The sequence below is a fragment of the Chenopodium album genome, chromosome 21, assembly GCF_948465745.1.
Source record: "Chenopodium album chromosome 21, dcCheAlbu1.1, whole genome shotgun sequence".
In the NCBI taxonomy this organism is placed as follows: Eukaryota; Viridiplantae; Streptophyta; class Magnoliopsida; order Caryophyllales; family Amaranthaceae; genus Chenopodium; species Chenopodium album.
In genome coordinates, this window is record NC_137854.1 from 16590731 (window position 1) to 16609109 (window position 18379).

The following is an 18379-nucleotide window of genomic DNA, read 5'->3' on the forward strand; positions in this document are numbered from 1 at the left end:
TACTTTGATAAAGGCTTAACGTTTTAACACGTGGCGGTAACATGCTAATGGTTCTCCACTATTTTATTAAAAGTAAGTGGTTTGGAAAAGGGAGAATTATTGGGGTGTTACAATTTGCAAGCTATATTATTTAATAGTAATCATAACTATTTTGATCAAGGAAGATGTCCATACTCAGGGCTTGTTCTCATTGACTGAACTCAGCTGAACTGAACTGAGCTGAACTGAACTGAACTGGATTTCAACGTAAGAGAACAGGGCATCAGTATTGTCATTCTTTCTCTTAATTCTCTATTAAATCTTTAGTCCTTTATCGAATTGTTATTCTTTGTTATTTTGATGGTTCTTGCAGGATTGAATATTAATAACCTTAAAGCCTTAAGTAGATCTCTAGAAACTACCCCTCTAAGATTTGTCCTAAACAATAACTACATCCCTAAACCCACAAATTAAAACTGCAAAATTCAACAATACAAAGTATACAAGTTGCTATTCTACAACAATACTAAGTAATGCTAAAATCACTACCCAATTACCCATAATTCTACTTATAATTTGACTACTTACATTAGCAATAGGCGCAATCATAAATCAATAAACCTAACTAATTAGAACTGCGAAATTCTTCAAAATACAATACACTAACCTCTACACTCTAACTACCACTAAATTCATCAACATGCATCTTGATTCAATTCAGCTATGGCAGATTGGCAGATATAATTCACTAATTTCACCTTCCAAATCTGAAATAATAAATTACTAACACAATAAATCGAAGACTCAAATAATGAATATCTAAATTTCCTTCTTCGTTCTAAAATTATTTTACAAAAACCAAAGCAGTCAATTGGAAGGAATCCAATGGCAAATTATAATGCAATGAATTGGTGGTAAAAATAATAATACTCCCGCTATCAACTATAATTTGGCGGAAACCACAAATAAGTTAGACAAAAAATGACAGGGAACCACCACAAATCTGGTCTCCATTTTTCTTTTCAAAATTTTTTTCCCATTGCTTTTAATTATGTAGTGCAGTACACATGGGGGCCCCATCACTTACTTGAGGCCTAATGTACTAAAGTTTCTTGAGGTAAAGAAATTCTCTTACTTTAATGCTTTGAGTCCTAGAGAATTTAAACGACATTCTAATCTATATCTATACTAATCTATTAAAAGAACACCTAACCACTTATAACAAAGTTGAATATTTAACCATCTTAGCCCATTATCAAGCATGTTATAAAAATGAAAAAGAAATGTATATAAGTGTAAACAACATAATTTAATTGTTAAAAAAAAACACATTTAATATGTCAATTTCAGATTTCAAAATTCAAAAAAAAAAAAAAACCTCAATTGCACGATTACAAAAGTAGCAACCCGGGGCAACACCCGGGCTACTCACTAGTACTAACAGTAATAGACATTCCTATGAACGTCAATGTGTCTTATAGACACCCCTCACTATGTCATGTCACCCACTCAACTAGTCATTACGCCACGTGACCCTCCTTTCCATTTGTTTTTTTTTTTTTTATTGTATGTCATGCACTTATAATTAAAAAAAAAATCTCCAAAAGATTTGATCACGTAACCTCGATTCTACAACTAAGTGTCTTATACCAAGCTATGTGATTTTTATGTAATCTTTTGAATACAAAAAACTAACATTTGCATTTAGCAAATTTGCAAATTGTAGCCATTTAAAGTTAGTATTTTGCCATTTTAAAAAAGTGCAAATTGCAGCCTAAAAGTTGTTATAAATTGTAGATTGCAACCTTGTTCAATTTTTTCAACGGTTTGGGTGTCGAAAAATGTTCGATTAAGGTTTATTGGTCATTTTAGCCTTAACGGATCCAAACTGAGCTCGGAATTGGAAAAAAAAGGTAATATAAGTTATTCGTTCTACAGCAAAAATAGTTGCCCACAAATTGATACATTTTTGTTACGCAAAACGAAATACTTACATTATTTTTTTGCTAATTCTGAGCTCAATTCGGTCCCTTAAGAACTAAAATGACCCCTAAAACCTTAATCGAATATTTTTTAACACGCAAACTGATGAATAAGTTGAATTGGGTTGCAATTTACAATTTATAAAAACCTTTAGGCCGCAATTTGCAATTTTTTTTAAATGTGTGCAATTTACAAAATACAAAATTTAAATAGCTGCAATTGACAAATTTTCCTTTTGCAAATGACAATATGAACAACCAATTTTATTACAAAAAAATTAAGTCCTACGTAGTATATTACAAGTTTACAACGTATATTAATGATCAACCTCATGTAATAAGCCGGACATTATTCGGCCCAAAAACTAATTGTGTTAGACTGTTAGTTAAAAAGCTGCAAGAGGGTGATCACTATGAAACATTACCATCTTGGTACAGACAGACAACAGCTGAACATCACTTTCATAATACACCACCAGTCCACCACCAAAACAAATATTAAAAAAAAAAATTAAAATTCCCCCCGTTGCACGTGCTCCTCCTCACCAATTTCCCCACTATCTTCCTTCTCTTCCAAAAATACACTTAAAAAATCAAAATTAAAAAATAAAAAATTCCAAAAAAAAAAAAAAAATAAAAAAAAAAAACACAAAACAAAAAAACACAATTCATTTCTTCCTTCTCCCTCTTCCTCCTCTTAGCGTGCGCATCACATCAAATCACCAAAATTCATTCAAACCCCAACTCAAATTCCCCCATTACATCACCATTATGTAGCTCAACCTCAGCTAAGCTCAACTACACTCACTTTCACACAACTCCATTGAAGAACAATCTCCCATTTTAGAGAGAGAATCATCAATTTCTAGAGAGAGAAACTGCTGTTGTTTGTGAAGATGCAGATACAGATGCAAGCATACAACAGACTACCAAGCAGCGGTCATACGACGCCATCTCCGCCGCAATCGCCGTCAGTAAGGTCGCCGAGGTACCGCCATGGAAGGTCTAAGCAAGGTCGACCTGGACCTCCACAACCCAGAACAATGGCGCATCGTTTGGCTTACTTGGTATTATCAGTTTTGTTGAGGAGACAAGGGATTTTTCTATTTGCGCCGTTAATTTATATTTCTGGGATGTTGTTTTATATGGGTACTGTTTCGTTTGATGTGGGTCCTGTCATTTCGCATCATCCTGCTCCTGGGTCTGTGTATCGGAGTCCTCAGTTGTATTCGAAGCTGCGGCCGGAGATGGATGCTGATAATTCTACTGCTGATGCGGTTAGTTTGTTGTTGTTTTGAGATTTTGATTGGTTTTTTTGTTTTTGTTTGATGGGAATTTTGTTTGGGATTGATTTGTTTGTGGGATTTTGATGTGGGGTTGATTTGTTTTTCGATTCGGGTTTTCGGGTTTTGATTGGGATTTTTGTGGGGTTGGAGGGGATGGGTTTTGTAATGTGGGTTGTTATTTTGATGATTTGAGCTCTGATTTGTGATTAGTTAGGGAAATTGAGAATGAGAGGAAGATTTGGTCCCAATTTTTTGCTTCTTATGGTGAGATAGATGTGATTTTAGGACATGTTAGTTCTGCGTGTATTTGGAAACTAGTTGAAGGTAATTAGGACCATTACTCTCAATTTAGTGAAGCACATTACCCTAGTGGTTTCTGTTGAGAATTGCATTGCCATTTACTATGCGCCGATGTTGAGTGTCCGCTCGAGATGGTACAGTTTTCAGTGGAGTTGAGACCCTGTTGGTTGTGCATGTTTAGCAATAGCAGTGTGCTGTTATTGTGGTTGTCTGTTTGATGTAGAATTATTTCATCTTTGAAAGTTCCAGCTGCATTATTTTATTTTGTCTCAAGTCATAAAATTCCTTGGTTTATTGTTGCTGGTGAAAGCTAGTAGCGATATATACATACTGGCAACAAAGCATAATAAGTGCCCATTTCGAATGATCTTACACCGGATCTATGTGGTGCAGTCTTGTCTATCTAGCAAGAAGGGCGCAAGCCGGGATTATAAAGGGCTTGCGAGTTATGAGCACGAAGCGACACAAGTGAACTTCAAGTTTAATAGATGCTCTCCTACTGAACTCCGGATTGATAGTGAAATAACAATAGCATCTAAATCCTAGAGAACTTAATGAAAAGTCCTAGAATGCATCAAAGACATTGATAGATTGTTTGATTCTAACAATAAGCATAGACAACAAGCAAGATGATATTTTCGCTATTTAAGGAACCATTGCAAGTGAGTGGTTTCCTTCTCTTTCCAAAAACCCTAGGAATTTCGTGTTATGGAATCGATAACAATACAAACAATTCTCTATCCTTGTTGCCTTTCTTCCCAGTTGACTTTTCATAATTTTGCCTGACCTTGGATGGAAATGACCTGAAACAATTTCAATCACGATGGGTTGTGATAATGAATTCATTCTCTAATGGTGCCATGAACAGAATTGTGGAAAAAAAGATTAAAATTCATGACCCTTTTTTCTACACCATAGCTCACATATGTTGCTTTACAGTCTATGTCTACACTTCCTATTTTGCAGAGATCCTTTGGAATAGATGTTTTTCCCCTTGTTAAGTTGTAATCCCAACTGAGCATGAATGAAGGTTGTTGATTCTCAAAAGAAGGAATTAATAGCATATAGAAAGGAGGCAGACTGCTCACCATTGAATACTACCGTTAATGATATTTTGAATGAAAAGGTCCTCCAATTTGTAGAGAATCTTCGAAATGGTCATCTGGTGGTTTTTTGTGATCATTATCACATTTGATAAAGATTAGCTGTCAAATTTCATAGGCTTATTGCATCTCTATATTCCCCATGGACTTGAAGAAAGTTTAATAGCTATCCTATGGATGAAGTAGAGAAGAACATAGTTGGATTTGGGATTCAAACTTTGGCATATAATGTTATAAGGGTTAGCTAACAAGATAGCGTGTTAGACCTTCAGTTGTTTTGGTTGGAAAGGAACATTAACACTTCAAGGGTAGATGTACATGGTGATTGCTTGTGGGGCAGAATATTCAGTCTAATATAACTATACACAATACACCAATGCTTTGGGATTTTGTTGGGTTTGTCTTTGATGATGTCAAGCCTGGTTGCAATGCTCTCTATGCACTTTCATTTAGATGAAAAATTTTCTTCTATGGTTGTTCTTTATAATTTATTTTTTTGTTTATTTATTTTTGTAAAACTTATTAATTAGACTGCAAACATCCTGACCTCTGAAGGTGGTTTAATTTGCATTCGTAGTCATATGTCTTTATTTGTTGCTAAATAGGTCATAGGATTAGATATGGGTTTAAGTGTTGACTTGAGGTATTTGTTTCCTTGTAGATATCAACTATTTGGAAAAATTCGTACAAGGGTGGTGAGTGGAGACCATGTGTTAACAAGTCTACTCCAGGAGGTATGAGAATACCTGTCGCTGAACTTAGATTTTGTTTGTTAAAATATGTTGTGCTTGACGTATATGTACTTATGCTCCTAACAGCTTCATAGTAATGAGAAAGACACTGACTGTATAAAATTATTAGCATATTGGCATGTATTGTGATCTGAGATTATCTTGCTCGCTCTCAGTTAGTTTATGAGTTATTGTCAGCAGCTGCTGTTCTATTGAAATGGCTAATTCTTTATACATGACATAGAAATTAAATTACTGAGAATTTAAGAAATAATTGACTATAGTAAAAGTATTAGATCAATAGATGAATATTGGGGTAACATTTATAAATAATTTTGTACTTCATTAAGGATTAGCCGACAATTATCTAAGCTTCTGACATATGAGGCGCTGTGAACTTTAGAGTTATTAGCAATTTACTGTTCCAAAGGGGTAGGCATTGGTGCTGTGAATAAGGGTTAAGGGAAAAAAAATTGTTCTTGAAAGCTTCTTTAATAATGCAATAAGACATTGATATTTATGGAGGAAAGGTAAACAAGAATTAGGCATTGAAATCAGAAACTGAGCATGGCTACAAAACTCCACTTTTTCAGGCTGACAAAAATTAGAAGATTCCTATTGGCTTGAGTCAGTGATGCTTTGAAATTTGAATGTTTTGTACTTCATGAAGGAAGGAGGCTTTCTCTACCATAGTCCATAGTACCATAACATACACATGAAAGCTTACTGAGACCAATGCCCTTTGTGGCTTTACTTCAGCAATAGGCCCAATTTTTTGGAGTTATCTTTAGTCGATCACTGTCAGGATTTTCATATGATAGATCTGTTACCTTGCATATTGTTATGCTTCTACAGTGACTCTGTGAGTCAATTTAATGTCCTTTATCCTACAGTTGCAAATAGGTTGTTTTTTAGTTTTTCCTGAACCCTTCAATGGGAAAACTTATAGTAAGTCAATATTGCAAGTGGCTAGTTGAGAGAGTCCAACAGAGCTCTTATTAGAACTAGAGTAGGAAGATTAAGATCAAATTAATTATGACGCAAGTTGATACATAAGAAGCTGCCCGGCAACACAAAACTAGCCAGAATACAAACATTCAAATTAAGACAATGATACTTGATTTGCTTTTATTCTTTCTTTGCTTCTTCTTCTCTCTCTTTTTTTTTTTTTTTTTTTTTTTTTTTTTTTTTTTTTTTCCTGTAGGTTATCTTTACCTTATGCTCCTGTTATGATGCTTGCCAATCAATTATATTCCTCTGTGTTTATAATACTGTTCTAGCTTGGCTGATGCAGTTTAATAGGATGTATCTGTTCTTGTGAATGATTTGTTGTTCATTTCTGAATATATCTAATCTAAGCACGTGTATTCATAATAGGCTTGCCTGATTCGAATGGTTACATTTATGTTGAGGCAAATGGTGGCTTGAATCAGCAGAGAGCATCGGTCTGTTCATTGCATTGATAGTTCATTATCCACTCTACAATAAATCTCATTTTCAAAATTGTTTTCTGTTGAGTTTAATCTGTGTTTTGTTCTTTGGTTGTCATGATTGCCAGATATGCAATGCAGTTGCTGTGGCAGGCTATCTCAATGCCACACTTGTTATTCCAAATTTTCATTATCACAGCATCTGGAGGGATCCTAGGTTTGTTGTGGATAATTTACTGTTGTGATTAAATGTAATTCATGTTTTAGTGTACTATTTTTTAGAGTTTAGTTGTTCCATAAAATGAAGAGAATTTCAATTGACATTATGTTCCAGAGAATTAAAACATTCTTTTCCGAAGTCCAGCATCTACATTTCTGTAAAATGTAAAAGATCTCCTAAGTCTAATTCCAGTGAATAAACTTAAGTGGTAATAAAACTCCTTTTTGGTACTTCCATTCATTTTAATGCAACATTTGCTTTTCATAGTCACCAATGCAAACCTTTCACCATTAATCTTAATTACATCCCTTTCCAAAAAAAACAAAAACAAAAAAAAATTTTAATTACATGTCACTACCTTTGTTGATGTGATGAGTGGATGTAAGAAATATGTGAATAAACTAAGCGAGTGTGTAGAAAGGTGGGTATGTGTAAGATAAAGAAATTGGATAAATTAAGAGAGAGTGAATACTGAGTAGAAAAGTGTAAATATTGTGGGGTGAGGGGTAGACTAGTAAAAGGAATTTGCTAAAAAAAAGGAATAAAGTGAAACTATCAAGCTTTTTAAAAACGGACGAAAACAGAAAGTGTCAAGAACTTTCAGAAAATTATGTAAATTTGATGTTTACAAGATGCACCTTGAAACGTATCTAACAAGATCACACATGTTAAGCTATTTTTCATTACATGAGTAAAAGAATATGGTCAAAGTTTGTAGAGTTTGACCACCATTTATGTGCTGATAATAAGTTAGAACTAAGTTAGATCCCGTGCCATGCACGGTTTTTCACTATTTGTTACGGTGTATAATTTAAAAGTATATTTAAATATAAAAAATAATTTGGTTCAAAATCTATTTCTTATGTTATGACAAATAAAGCAACTTAAAATATTTTTTTGGGTTTTTCTACATAGTAACCTTGTTTTTTTCACTTTTCTACGTTGTGCCCCAACATATATGACTTTCTACACTGTAACCCCAATATACTTTTTGTTTCCATACGGTAACCTTGCCGTTATCCTGCCGTTAAAAAATTCCGTTAGTGGGGCCCACTCTCCATTTATTAATATTATTTTTATTGAATTGGTATTCCGTCAAAGGTTTCGGGGGCTATTTTGTCCCTTAGGGATCCAAATTGAGCTCAGATTTGACAAAAAAAATAACGTAAATGTCTCATTTTGTGAGTTAAAATGTCAACACGTAAATCGAGACATTTCTTAATAAGCAAAACGAGGCATCTATGTTATTTTTTTGCCAAATCTGAGCTCAAATTGGACCCTTAAGGGCCAAAATAGCTCCCGAAACCTTTGACGGAATACCAATTCGATAAAAATAATATTAATAAATGGAGAGTGGGCCCCACTAACGGAATTTTTTAACGGCAGGATAACGGCAAGGTTACCGTATGGAAACAAAAAGTATATTGGGGTTACAGTGTAGAAAGTCATATATGTTGGGGCACAACGTAGAAAAGTGAAAAAAACAGGGTTACTGTGTAGAAAAACCCTATTTTTTTTTTATCTTTCATGACTACGTATGATATTTTTTATTCAAGTTTTCTTCTATTTTGAACCCTGATGGCTAATTTATTTTTATTTTTTATTTCACATTTGATAATTTTTCATTCACCAATTATATTAGATTAAAAGATATATATTCAAGATTTTTTTACTATAAATAATAATTATACATTAAAAAGTAAGTACTATATAGGAATTTATATAAAGAGATGGTTAGATGTCTAAGTTGGTAAATATTTTATTTTACGATTTTTTCCTACTTTGTGGAAGAAAATATTTTGCGTATATTTTCTTTTTTTTTTTTGAATTTTTTCTTTTAAAAAAATTATACTAAGGATACACCAGAAAATTACACGTGTCATTGCTGGTGTGTCTATTAGTATATAGTTATTGATGGGTGAAGCATTCAATTGACCATTTGGAATCTTGCGAATTGACTTTGAGCTATTATTATATTGTAACTAATTTTGCTTCATGCTCTGCAGCAAGTTCAATGACATATATGATGAAGAGTATTTCATGAGTATGTTGCAAAATCACGTACGTGTGGTCAATATGATTCCTGATTACCTGATGGCTCGTTATGATCACAACATGAGCAATGTTTACAATTTCAGAATAAAAGCATGGTCTACTATTCAATACTACAAGGACAATGTCCACCCAAAATTGCTGGAAGAGAAGTGAGTGAAAAACCCTTTCCCTCTTTCAATCCATATAAGTTCTGCTTCCCAATTTTTGCTTCTCTTTTCTAGTTTTGTAAAGATAAAATAAACTAAGTTCTGTTTTCCAACTGTGTTAAAGTTTGAATAAAAGCTATTGTTTCATTAATATCTGGCTATTTTTAATCATCTAAGTGGTTATGTACTACTCCTTATCTTTTTATTTAATTGATGAAATAAAACCTTCTTCATCGCCGCCCCCCCCTCCCCCCGTTCTTTTCTAACGACGTGGGAATTCTCATCAGTAATACTGTAATATGTTAATATATGAAGGGCTGTGTTGGCATGGCCTTTGCTGCTGACTTCATTACTCTAGGCTATGGTCTTGGGACTGGTGGGTACATGTGTTTCCTTTTTCGTTGCTCTTCCATTTTTCTAGAAGGGAGGATGAGAGGAGGAGTACGTAAAGGGATCCAGAACTCTAGAAGTGTTTATTTTTAGTTAATAAAGTAGATGTAAATGTGTAGTTTGGTTTCTTAGCTACAATGTCTCATAGAAGCTTCAGGACATGCATCTTTTGTTTAATATCCCTTATGGTGTCTTTCTAGTATATTAATATACAAAAACCTGATAAGAAAAGTCCCCAACTTACCAGTCTTCTCTTAATAATTCTAATCTTGTGTGACCTAAAAGTTCCTAACTATGTTTTGTGTCTTCCCGAAATAATCCAATGAACTATATGGACCTACACATGTCAAATTGTGATTGGCTATTGTCATTCCACCAAGATGCTTCTTTTGTTAAAACTGCCTTGTAAAGGTTTTTTAGTTGGGCTTGATTCATTGTGATTATGCTGCATTGTAATATGCTAACTACTAAGTTGGGAACTACAATTTTAATGGAATGCCATAGAAGCATTTAACTGATGAACTATTCTTTGATGCCTAATAGTAATTTCCTTGCTTTGCTGATGGGCTAATTGATGTGGTCGAGGATAAAGTGGGCTTTGATGTATTGATGGAGCATAAGTTTGGTCCAAATGACGTTGATAGATCAATATCTATTGGAGGTGTTCTAGTCATCTATCTGATTAAATCGTTACTTAATGATGAGGGTAGAGTTGATGTAATTGTAGGTCTTAATTCTTAAAGTGATGTAAGGGGAGAAAATAAGAACCTGGAAGAGGATTCTAGGGTTGCTGGAGTGGGTGTGAAGGAGTGCTAAGGGAAAAAGAGGAGAGAGAAAGGAGGAAAAAAAAAATAAAAGTCAAATTAAACTTGTCATGCTTTTTTTAGTTTTTCAATTTTGAGTTATTTTATTTGGGGTTGGTACTATACATAGTTGGGGTTATGTTGAGATTACCCATAGGTGGGATTATAACAAGCAGATCAATGATGGTCTGGACTACTCTTAACAATTTAAGTTAACGAGATACACTACCAGAAATCCTCCTAATAAGATCTGAAAAAATGATCCCGTATTTGTGTATCATAGTCCCTGTAGCTACTATTTTCCTAAAAGTTCCATATGATATTCAATGAATGGTAATAAGAATACAAAGTTCACAGCTCATATGGAGAGAGCCATTTTATAGCAGTTGAGATCTTGTTCAAGTTCACAGTTCCATTTCATTCTTTTTCCGCAGTAAGTTTGTGAAATGTCAAACAAACTGTACATTCGTACTACCCTTTGGAGATCCTTCCTATTGTTTTGCACTGTACTTAATACGACCCAATGTGCAGAACGAGTACGAATTCTCAATACACTAGGTGGGAGTATTGTAATACGTTTGAGGTTTTCTGTAATACGATTTTTTGGGGTCATAATACGACATGAATGATACACCCTAATAAATATAAAGGTTTTTTTATACAAAAAAATTTGAGAGAATTGGTATGGATGACTAAATCAGGAGTTCATAGAAGGGGAGGGGAGTATTAGGTAACCCTATAAACGAAACAAACTAATGGAATCTGGAAAGCAAAAGAAGGAACCCCCTCCCCCCAGTCAAATAAACAAACCCCACCCATATTGAATTATTGATCTATGCTTACTCTCCACCACCCCTTGTTAAATCCTATTTCCTTCAGATATCATAATACGGCGAATACGCTGATTATGCAATTGTATTGAGTATTGGAACGAAAGTATCAATACAAAATATGTGCGGGGAGGCGGGGGGGGGGGGGGGGGGGGGGGGCGTAGGGAAGTATTAGATAACCCAGATCCTGACCATTCATTACCAATCAGCTTTCTGTATCCAACTGCTTAAAAGGTTGTGACATTTTCTGCATCCACTGTTGGAAGCTTTTATTTATTTATTTTTTTATCTTCATCTGCTTTTTTTTACTAATCATCTCACCCATACTCTGAGTGGTGATACTATTGATTTTAAGTGATTCAAGTATCTTAATTATCCTACTTCTGCAGAAGTCTTGTGCTCTTGCTAGTAATTTTACTTGGATTAAATTTTTTGAAGGACTTGATATGCTCTACTCTATGCTCCAATGTAGAAATTGTGACTATTTATATATGTTTGTCGTGTTTTCCTTGTTTTATGTTCCTTAATCATCTTTTTTCCGTCTAATTTCCTCTATTTTTTTTTTCATGGGAGAAAGTCTTCTGCTTCTTCTCTCTCTATCTCTCTCTCCTTTTTTTTTTTTTTCTTTTTTTTTTTTTTTAATAGTTTTTATAAGGCCAGAGGTGAAAACAGATGAAAGTTACAACTATCAATTATTTTTTTTCCCAAGTCCTTCCCTAAAATAATTCAAGTCTGAATTATTTGAAGTATTTATCTTTCCCCCACGAAGGACTTTTCTGTGCTTCCTTTTTGTGGAGAACCTGTTGTCTTCACTTTGTTGTTTTCCTTTGTTTATTAATGTTCCGTCATTTACAACTTAGGGTTATAAGGATCTCTCCATTTGCAAATCGATTGTCATTTGACGCTCCTCCAGCTGTTCAACGGCTTAGGTGCTTGGCAAATTATGAAGCTTTGAGGTTCTCAAGCCCAATCTTAACCTTGGGGGAAACGCTGGTTGCTAGAATGAGGGAGCGTAGTGCAAGTAGCGGTGGCAAATACGTATCTGTGCATCTTCGCTTTGAAGAGGTTAGATTGCGTTATCTTGCTGCCATATTGTTTTAGAGTTCACATTTTGGCTGCTTTTGGCTGCTAAAGGGGACATACTTTATGATATTCACTGAAGTTGATTTCTTTTCTTTTCCTGGTTTTATTACAGGATATGGTTGCGTTTTCTTGTTGTATATTTGATGGTGGTAGGCAAGAAAAATTTGATATGGAGGCAGCAAGAGAAAGAGGTTGGAGAGGCAAATTTACTAAGCCTGGTAGGATCATTCGTCCTGGTGCCATCAGAATCAATGGAAAATGTCCACTTACACCTTTGGAAGTAAGAACCTTTTTTTTTTTTTTTTAAAAAAAACTTTATACACAACTCATTTTAGAACCCTGACGATCTATAAAACCTTATCATAATTAGACAAAAATGTTTGGTGAATACCTTGTTCTGTTTTGTTGTTCTCTATAGCAATCTAGTTTCACAGCTATGTAGGGTTTTGTTTGTTTCTTTGCATGTTTGTTTGTTTGTTTGTGTGTGTGTGTGTGTGTGTGTGTGTGTGTGTGTGTGTGTATGGAATCCCATTCTGAATTTCAACAGCAGCATGATGATTTATTTATGTTGCAGAAGCTGGCAATTATAGATGTTTGGTAAAATTTGCAAGAGTTTTGTTGTTTCTTCATAATATCTTTTTAGGGTGATGTATACTCTGTAGAGTCTGTACTATGCACTTCTTACCATAACAGATATCCGTGCGCACATAATGCTCGTGCATGTGAAAGGAGGCTGATATTCAAATTTATGCAGACCTTGCCCTCGCTATCACTGAGAGGCTGTTTCTGGTAGATCCTTACGCTAAACATTAACCTACTGTTGTCTGAAGCTCTGATCTGGTGCCCTATCTGCTATTATCACTGACATTTAGCATCTGATGTGGAAAAATTATGTAGAAAACAATCATGCAGTTGGAAAAGGCAATAGGAATTTTAACTGGACTGTTCTTTTATTTTTGGGAAGTTCTCATTGGTGGCCCTATGTGTTTGCATTTTACTTTTGGTTTCCATTTATTTCAGGAAACCTAACAAGTCTTGTATTCTTAATTATTCTATGAAGTAATATTCATTAAATGATTAGAATAGTAAGGGTTTTTTATTTTTTAAGGTTTATTTGTTAATTTTTACTATTTACATATGGTACCTCTATATTCAAGGCTTCATTGCTACTGTGATCAAAGCATTAATCAAAGGTTGGTTTCATATCTTCCTTACCTTTCCTTTCTTTCTTCTTCCTTCAAATATTTCAATCATCATCTTCTTCTTCCGTTCAATTATCTAGGAATTCCTCCCAAATTTCCTATAAACCTTTAAATTTTCCAAGTGTTGATTATCTTCAATAATCCATGCACCCACTAAAAACCCTGTATTTGCAGCCACTATCTGCTTCCCAACAACCAGAATCCTCCTGTCTTTTGCCACCACTGTTACAACAAAGACACCTCATCAGCTGTAGCAAGTAGTGGTGGAGGATTGCCACCTTTTTTGTGAAAGGAACCCATTATTGTGGATTTGGGAGGAAGAATAGAGAAAGAGGAGCAAAAAGGATCCCGTGGGAATAGAGAGGACAGGAAGTGAGGGAAAGAAATTAAGTAGGGGAAAGGGTCTCCCCATACAAAGTACGTTAAAAAACAAACCATGGTCAATTAGTAATTAAATTTGCTAACTTGAAATCCTTATTAATCACTTTATGCAAAAAGTAGGAAACTCTGTCATTGTTAAAATTCACCAAAAAAAAAATCTTTGTCATATTCATCTGGGGAAGTTCTACCTTATATTCTCCTATACAAACTTGGAATGAGTATTAGAATTGGATAAAGTTCAAGTATTAGCACAAGTATAAACTACTTGTGTAAACAACTCAACTAAGAATTTGAATGCGGGCTTTATTCATGTGTTGCTTTAACCCTTGAAAATGACGAGTATTAGTATAATTGTTCTTCGTCTGCGCAGCCATGATTGTCGTAGGACTTTTGAGGAGCTCACCCGTTCTTATGTAACACTTGGTCATGTGTGCATGAACATCTTGTCTTTAGAGCTCCAAGAAATTTGCTCTTGAAGTGTTACGTAGGACTATTTTTTTCCCTTAATTTTTCTGTGACTTACATTTCAAGACATTTATTACTCCGTATATTTAAGTCTTTCCGAAGATACTTGTTGCAATGTAAAGTTGACATTTATGTTTGCCTTTTGAATCAGGTTGGTCTGATGCTTCGTGGTATGGGCTTTGATAGAAATACATCTATATATTTGGCTTCAGGAAAGATATATGACGCTGAAAGAAATATGGCCCCATTATTTGAAATGTTTCCTCTTTTGCAAACTAAAGAGATGCTTGCATCTCCAGAGGAGTTGGCACCTTATCAGGTTTGGATATTTGCATCCCTGGCATTTTATGCTTTTTGTTCTGGTAAAATTTCTTACTCTTAGTCCTCCCGTTTTCTCTCCTTTATTTTTCTTCCCCCAGAATTATTCTTCCAGGATGGCTGGTATAGACTATACAGTTTGCCTTCATAGTGAAGTTTTTGTTACCACTCAAGGAGGTAATTTCCCTCATTTTTTGATGGGGCATAGGAGATACTTGTACGGTGGGCATTCAAAGACAATTCGGCCCGATAAGCGAAAGTTGGCACAAATTTTTGATAATCCTAGTATTGGGTATGTATCAGTCTATTGATTATGGTGTCTTTATGTTCTGCTACTTTATGTCTTATGAGTGGATTGGTGTGTTTTCCTATTTGAAGCTTTTAAGGATTTTGGGCCAATTTAGATGCTTTTGGATTTGCATTGCATGTTCTATGTATATCTAAACTAACCAGTACAAACACAGATCAGAAATGATGCGTGTAAACTGTAAAATACGTCCGCTTTTTTTAGTTGCATCACTTTGCAAATTGTAGACTTCTAGGCAATTTTTTGAAATGAGAGAGAATAAAAAAAAAAAAAAAAAAGGACGCATGTGATAGGACTATAGGAGAGAGAGAGAGAATCTAGTAACTAAAAAGGAAAGTGAAGCAACTAATTTGAAACTTCTGTTTTAGGAAAGTGATGCAACTAAAAAGAACAGAGGAAGTACTTGACTTTTTTTTTTTTTTTACTTTACTCACTCAAAGGGAAAGTGGGACTATTTCCCCCTTTTTACTCCTAGTCCTTTGGCATTCCAATTTTGTGATTCAGTTGAGGTAGAGGATGGAGGAAATTAGACGCTCAAGGAGGAGTGGAGAGGACTTAGGAGTTAGGGCGCATTTTTGCTCCTTTAGTTCAACTTATAAGGGTCATAGTTTGTAGAAACCTTAAAAAAAAAATATATATATATATATATAAGCGTTTGAAATTAAGTCTTTCAAAGATCTTAATACATATTTTTTCTCCCTGGAATCCTTGGCTATTAGATTTGTTGTTGATTGTTAAGTTTTAGGAAAAAAGAATAAAATTAACTGTTTTCATCTAAAGAAAAATTCTTTAAAAATCCACATAATTTGGATTTGACTGGACTCATCAGGTTTATAAATGTTAGGTGATTTATCCATGGTAACCTTGAGGCTTTAGAGACTTGGAGTAACATTTAAACTGACCCTGTGAATTTGCAAATACTTGAAGTAACCTTGGAATTATTGGAAAAAATCTTATCCAATAAACTCACCACTAAAGGGAATCTGAAGTCGTTATAAGTAAAAATGGTTTTTCTCTTCCCCTTGGAACCTTCCCGTCAATTTTGTATTTTAAATGCACAAGTTGATATAGACCGTCAATTTTGTATTTTAAATGCACAAGTTGATCTATAATTTTTAAATAGTCTAGTAATGATATAGAGAAAGGAGGAGAAAGAATGTAAGAATAAGGAGTATATATACTGAGAGATGTGAAGAGGAGGAGATATATATTTACAAGTTGATAGAGAGTAGTTTATTAATGATAAAGAGAAAGGAGGAGAATCTATCATGAGAGAGAAAGAGATGTAAAGAAAAGGAAATATAAATTAAACTTTTAGAAAGTAGAAGTTGAAAGAGAGTTTAAATAGTCTGGTAATGATAAGGAGAAGGGAGGAGGAGAAAGAATGGAAGAAGATAAGGTTTGAATATTTTCGACAATGCTAGACTGCCTAAAGGTTCTTTTGTATATGACTCTCTAACTCATAGTAAAAACATAGGGTCAATTTGAGTATTTTGCTAAAACTAGTGGTGGATCAAGAGGGAGGGGTATTGGGGAACAAGTACACCTGTATTCCTATTCCTTGAAAATGGTATAAAAACAAACTTTGAATAATATTTTCACAATTCTAAACCTGGCATGTTGTTGGAAGAAATTTGTGAACGGGATTCCTCTCTCTCTCTCTCTCTGGGGATTCTGTGAGCTGTATCAGCATGGTGATGCTTAGAAGTGTTGGTGAACACGCTTGTAGTCTGTATGATTATTTATATTGGCTCTTTGGGCTTGCTTGTTGTGGATTGTAGTGTAACGCTTTACCTCTTTTCTGTTCTTCATTCGTGTTATGATGTTGATATCAACTAAAGTGCATTTTTACTGGGTTGGCATAATCAGATGGAAAACATTCAAGAGGCATATGCTAAACATGCGATCACATAGTGATTCCAAGGGTTTTGAGCTCAAAAGGCCAAATGACTCTATATACAGCTTCCCATGTCCAGACTGTATGTGCCGAATCGGTAAATCGGAAGATTCAAGATCAGCGTCTGCAACGTGATCTCCTGCCATCAAAATCATATGGATAATCTTTCATGTTAATGGTTCTGCAGATGTGGCTAACTGCCAAATCTTATTTACATTGATTATTTGATTCTTTTCCCTTTTCCTTTGTGGAAAAAAAAGGGTAACACAGTTCAGTTTTGGAACTCCAACGATTTGGTTGGATGGTGTGGTCTGATAATTTGACCAGAGCAAGGCATCACATCTTTTTGTACATGATCTGGAAGTAGAAGTGGCGCCACAGTATCTTTGCATTGAAGGAATTGCTCTGGTGTTGACTATACACTCGGTTGCAGCTGCTGTATCTAACAAGCTGCAAAATGATATTGCCATTTGTTTATTCACTAATTTTGTCCATTCTTTTCTTTTAATTAATTTTTTTTTTTAATTATTTTATTGTATATGATACGATTTGGACAATTGTAAAATTGTACAAAGCGTGTTGGAGCTCTGTACAAGCTTTTTTGTTATCATCAAGAGTAATTCATTCTTTCAAAATAGTGTTGTACTCTTGTGTGCGTGCATTGCTTTCTGGGATTTTTTTTATTTTTATTTTTTTTGAGGTTAATGTAGGTAGGTTAGGATTTAGGAATTAGCCGATTAGGCTGCGCTCCGTTGTAGATGCAGCTTCAGCCAACTGTTGTACTCGTACAAGTGAGTATGATCCCAGGAATTTGACTGCGGAAACTCCCTGTTTGACAGTCAGATTATAGGATCTATCCCTCTCATCACAAACTATCCCTTGTGCTTCAAATTGCCTTGTCAATTTGTCATATTCTTATTCTGTATCCCAGCCCCTTAAGATCGAGGACTTTACATTACGAAGTTAAAATTGTTTGCCTTTCTAACTATAGATGGATGTTGGCTAGGCTAAGCCTCGTGCCAAGCTCATATGTGCATCGTCAATGGATCGTGTTCTCATGTTGTGCTTGTGTGCCTACGTCAAATGTCACTTATTTGGCCATGCCTTTGTCTTGTGATAATATATTGCAAAAATCTGGCCAAGGCAAGACCCACAACCTATCTTGCATGAGTCTAGCGTGTCATGTACAATAATAAAATTTAAAAAAAAAAAAAATCAAGAATGAAAATGCAGTATGTTCATGATTTTCAGCATGTTGGTAAGAGTTTTTTTTTTAGTATTATTTTTTTTTCATAAACCACACAAATGAAAAGGTAAGAGTTAAAATGATTCATTTTCTCCCTCTTATTTTGTTTCCTTTCCACTCTATTTCCACTATTCATACTAAACGGCTGAATGACAATCATGTAATCTAACTTAAAACTTGGACATCAGATTGAAATTTGATGACAGAAATGTTGAGGTTATGACT

General features: G+C 34.6%; 1 protein-coding gene across 1 annotated transcript; it reads left to right on the forward strand.

Moving 5' to 3' along the window:
- The first annotated feature begins 2579 nt into the window (after positions 1-2579).
- Positions 2580-17787, forward strand: LOC145601364 (protein ESMERALDA 1-like). Its single transcript, XM_081657375.1, has 10 exons — positions 2580-3238; positions 5312-5384; positions 6759-6826; positions 6940-7028; positions 9038-9235; positions 12116-12320; positions 12451-12618; positions 14538-14705; positions 14806-14996; positions 16881-17787. The coding sequence occupies exons 1-10, from the start codon at positions 2858-2860 to the stop codon at positions 17041-17043; spliced, it is 1704 nt and encodes a 567-aa protein (XP_081513501.1). The 5' UTR covers positions 2580-2857; the 3' UTR covers positions 17044-17787.
- The last annotated feature ends 592 nt before the right edge of the window (positions 17788-18379 follow it).